The sequence below is a fragment of the Apium graveolens genome, chromosome 4, assembly GCF_009905375.1.
Source record: "Apium graveolens cultivar Ventura chromosome 4, ASM990537v1, whole genome shotgun sequence".
Lineage (NCBI taxonomy): Eukaryota > Viridiplantae > Streptophyta > Magnoliopsida > Apiales > Apiaceae > Apium > Apium graveolens.
Genome location: NC_133650.1, coordinates 135,971,864 through 135,975,430, shown reverse-complemented (window position 1 = coordinate 135,975,430; position 3,567 = coordinate 135,971,864). Strand labels below are relative to the sequence as shown.

At 38.5% G+C, this 3,567-nt stretch overlaps 1 protein-coding gene across 1 annotated transcript; it reads right to left on the bottom strand.

Moving 5' to 3' along the window:
• Positions 1–777: 777 nt before the first annotated feature.
• Positions 778–3,248, bottom strand: LOC141720142 (protein NRT1/ PTR FAMILY 5.10-like). The gene is made up of 4 exons (XM_074522497.1): positions 2,923–3,248; positions 2,631–2,848; positions 2,044–2,561; positions 778–1,956 (listed from the first exon to the last, which is right to left on the bottom strand). The coding sequence occupies exons 1-4, from the start codon at positions 3,068–3,070 to the stop codon at positions 1,140–1,142; spliced, it is 1,701 nt and encodes a 566-aa protein (XP_074378598.1). The 5' UTR covers positions 3,071–3,248; the 3' UTR covers positions 778–1,139.
• Positions 3,249–3,567: the final 319 nt, after the last annotated feature.

Sequence of the window (3,567 nt, the reverse complement as noted above, 5' to 3'; positions counted from 1 at the left end):
TTTTGAATCCCGACTGATTGCGCATTATGTTACGCATTTGAGCTATCTCTTCTTGTATTTTGGCAAAATCCTCGTGGGAGATGGACTCTGTAGACTCTGTCCTTTGGGAGATGTCACCCAACAGTACCGTGCGCTGTCGGCGTTCACGGGGTTATGAATACGTCGACTCGGCAGATGGCTCGTACTCATATTCTGCATCGTCTTCATCATCATAGTACTACTCACCCAACCCATGAAATGCTAACGTCGTCTGATGTAGCTCACGTCGGAGGCGGTGTATTTCACGCTTCCGTTCGAACTTAGCCTGCAAGAGGCGAGCTTTTTCTCCATGAGCTCGAGCTCTTCATCTGAGTGCACTGGAGCTTCGGGTTCTTCTGTTTTCTTCAGTTTCACACGCTCTTTTTCCAGATGCAAACGCAGATCACTAGAAAGCACCTGTTTGCCTGTCAAGGTTTGAATTCTCTGACGTTGATCTGTTTTACACTTGCGCTTTCTCGCCTGTAAATCCGTGACCACGATATCAAGCTGTTGATCATGACCAGTTTGCTCAGGTGGCGGGAACAAACATTTTGGTTGTAGCGGTGCCTTTTGCGGCGACTCTTGATCGTCGCGAATCTTAGTAACAGTGGCGATCTCTGCTGTTGTTTTCATGATTTCGTTCAGATCGATTTCTTTCATGAATTCATTGGATTTTAGAATAAAGAGCCCCTCCTTCTAGCGCCAAATGATAAGTCTCGAATATCATTTTATATTTAAGACTAATCTTTATGGAGATCTTTTTTTATTAATTAGCCAAATCCTTGAAATGAGGTTGTTCCTTTATATTTGTAGAGAGTCCCAAATAGGCTATCTATTATAAATTGGCCTCTAGGGCTTCTATTAAATGTTAGATAATTATTCCTCTAAGTATCCTGGATCTCTTGCTCTTTATTCCAAGTCTTTAGTCCAAGGTCCAACAGGGTAGTATCTAGGAAGAACAAATTCGTCCACCCACCAAAATGCATGTACAAGCAAGGAGGCTTTGTACTCACAAAACTGTGACATGTCACATCTTGCACAGTACAAGTACATTATTTAATGCCATGATGGACTTATTTTTGAACAATGTTAACGATGCCTGCGATTCCATCAATCTTATCTCAGAAAGTATGTTTGCGTCTATAAACATAAGTTCTTGCAAAATGCAAGTAGAAAATAGCAGACACCGAACTAAGGCCCCCCAGCATCCAATAGAAGTAATCCAGATGACCTTTATTTAAGTTGTCAGGAAACCAAGCTTCTTGACCGCTACACCTAGTTGTTTCCTCAATAACCCATATCAGAAAGCTGCTAAGGAAACTCCCAATACCAAATATACTGATATTAAGAGCAAGACCTATACTTTTCAGTTCACTTGGAACCTGATCATAAAAAAATTCTTGCAGACCAATCATTGTGAACACATCAGCAGTACCACATAAAACATACTGTGGGATTAGCCACCAGATGTCCATTGGAATTGTAACTTCAGGTTTATCAACCAGCCCATAGTCGCGAGCAGTTTGGAGTCTTTTCATCTCCACCAGAGCTGCAATAACCATAGAAATGATGGAGAAACCTATACCAACTCCAATTCTTTGAAGCATTGTTATTCCAGAATGTCTCTCGGTTATAGCTCGAGCACAAGGAACAAGAATACGGTCATAGATGGGAATAATGATTATGATGGGAAGTGCACCAAAAATTAGGAAGGCAGCAGGCGGGATCTCAAAATCTGATCCGATAGTTCTGTTCATAGTCACTCCTTGCTTAGTGAAGAAAGTTCGTAACTGTGAAAACACAGCAGAACATACTAAACAGGAAGCCCATATAGGAACCAGCCTCAGAACTGCTTTTGCCTCTTCAACATCATTCATGCTACAGATATTTGCATCATTATTTGAACCATCAGGACAGAGCAAAGCTTTATTAAGAAACCTAAAGGAAAGAAAAAAAATTATTAGAAACACAAGTACTTTGATTTTACAACCCAGCTGGGAACCTAAAAAAAAATGTTTTTCATACTTAAATTGTTGAAAACTCTGATGATGTGAAGTTCCCGGAACTTCCTCGTCAAAGATTTCTTGTGAAAAGGTGATTCTCCAATTCTTAATTGCTTTGACAAATACTCGACCAATTCTAGTGAAAGGGCTTTTCTGATTGTCACTGATGCTATATCTAAAGGTTTTTGTTCCAAGCAAGTACAGGATTAGAGAAATTCCCATAGAAATACAAGGAATTCCAAACCCGAGCACCCAACCGAGGTTGTCCTGTATATATATTAGAACTACAAGACTCACAGTAGTAGCAGAAGAAACGCAAAAGAACCACCAATTAAAGAATGAGCTCTTAGATTGGCACTCCTCTGGATGATGAGCATCAAATTGGTCAGCACCAAAAGCATGAACACAAGGTTTGTGTCCTCCTTGTGCTAGTGCTACTAGATATAGGGAGAAGAAAAACAACATAATTTGGAGCTTTGGAGGAGAGTCTGTAGAATCCAAAGAAGTAAAAACAGCTGAAAGTGTCAACAGTCCAAGCCCCTGCAAGAGCAGATTCAATTAAGATGCAAAAGAAATTGTTTAAAGGCAAGTGTGAATAAGAAAACACACCAGAATGTAAATGAGTGAAGAAATAATAACAGTGCGGTATCGTCCCAAAAAGGAATCAGCAACAAAAGCACCTAGAAGCGGAAGAAGCGACGCGGCTCCGTACCAAGCGTTAACATTAGCTGCGGCAGTGACTGTGGACTGATCCAACGGACCGGTAAGAAATGTAATTAGATTCATACTTATTCCGAAATATGCCAAACTCTCAGCAATTCCAACTCCTGCCATTTCAAATCGAGAAATGCTTTAATTGGTACAAATGTGAAAAGCCCTCAATGTTGGAACAAATTTTTACCTATGAGAAGTGAAGCAGATCTCCATCCACCGGATTTAGATCGATAAACTGGTCGATTTTTGTAGTCAACAACGCCGTTAACGATGTCTGCTAGAAGAGGTGTAGTGTGTGTGGTGGTGGCCATGACAAAATGAAATGTATTCATCATGTTCAAGGCTAAGTGGTGCTATATATATTGTCATGTCGCCTGATGTCCTCTGTTGGCGAGTGCGATGTTTTTATCCCTCATAACTGCATCAAATATATGTTTCTATTTTTAGCAGTCGTCCGGAATCGGAATTACTCACCCAAACGGCCGCAGAATGACGTGTATACAGAATCACTCTCCTCTCAATATCATTATCCTTTTACTAGCCCATGATTATCAATATTTTAATATAATAATTTTATTTTCTAAACAAATTTTATGTTTTTTGAAAATAATATATTTTTCAAAAAATTATGCTTTTTGTATTTATATAGTTATTATTATATTTTTATATTTTACCCTCATATCCTAAATAGAACATATGTCTGATTTTTTCATATTATAAATTTGTAAGAAAAATATTTTAATCATATCACATAATATATTTACGTGATTATTTTTCTTTTATTATATATTTTCTTTTCAGGATTTTGATCAAATTTTAAAAAATTGTTTGG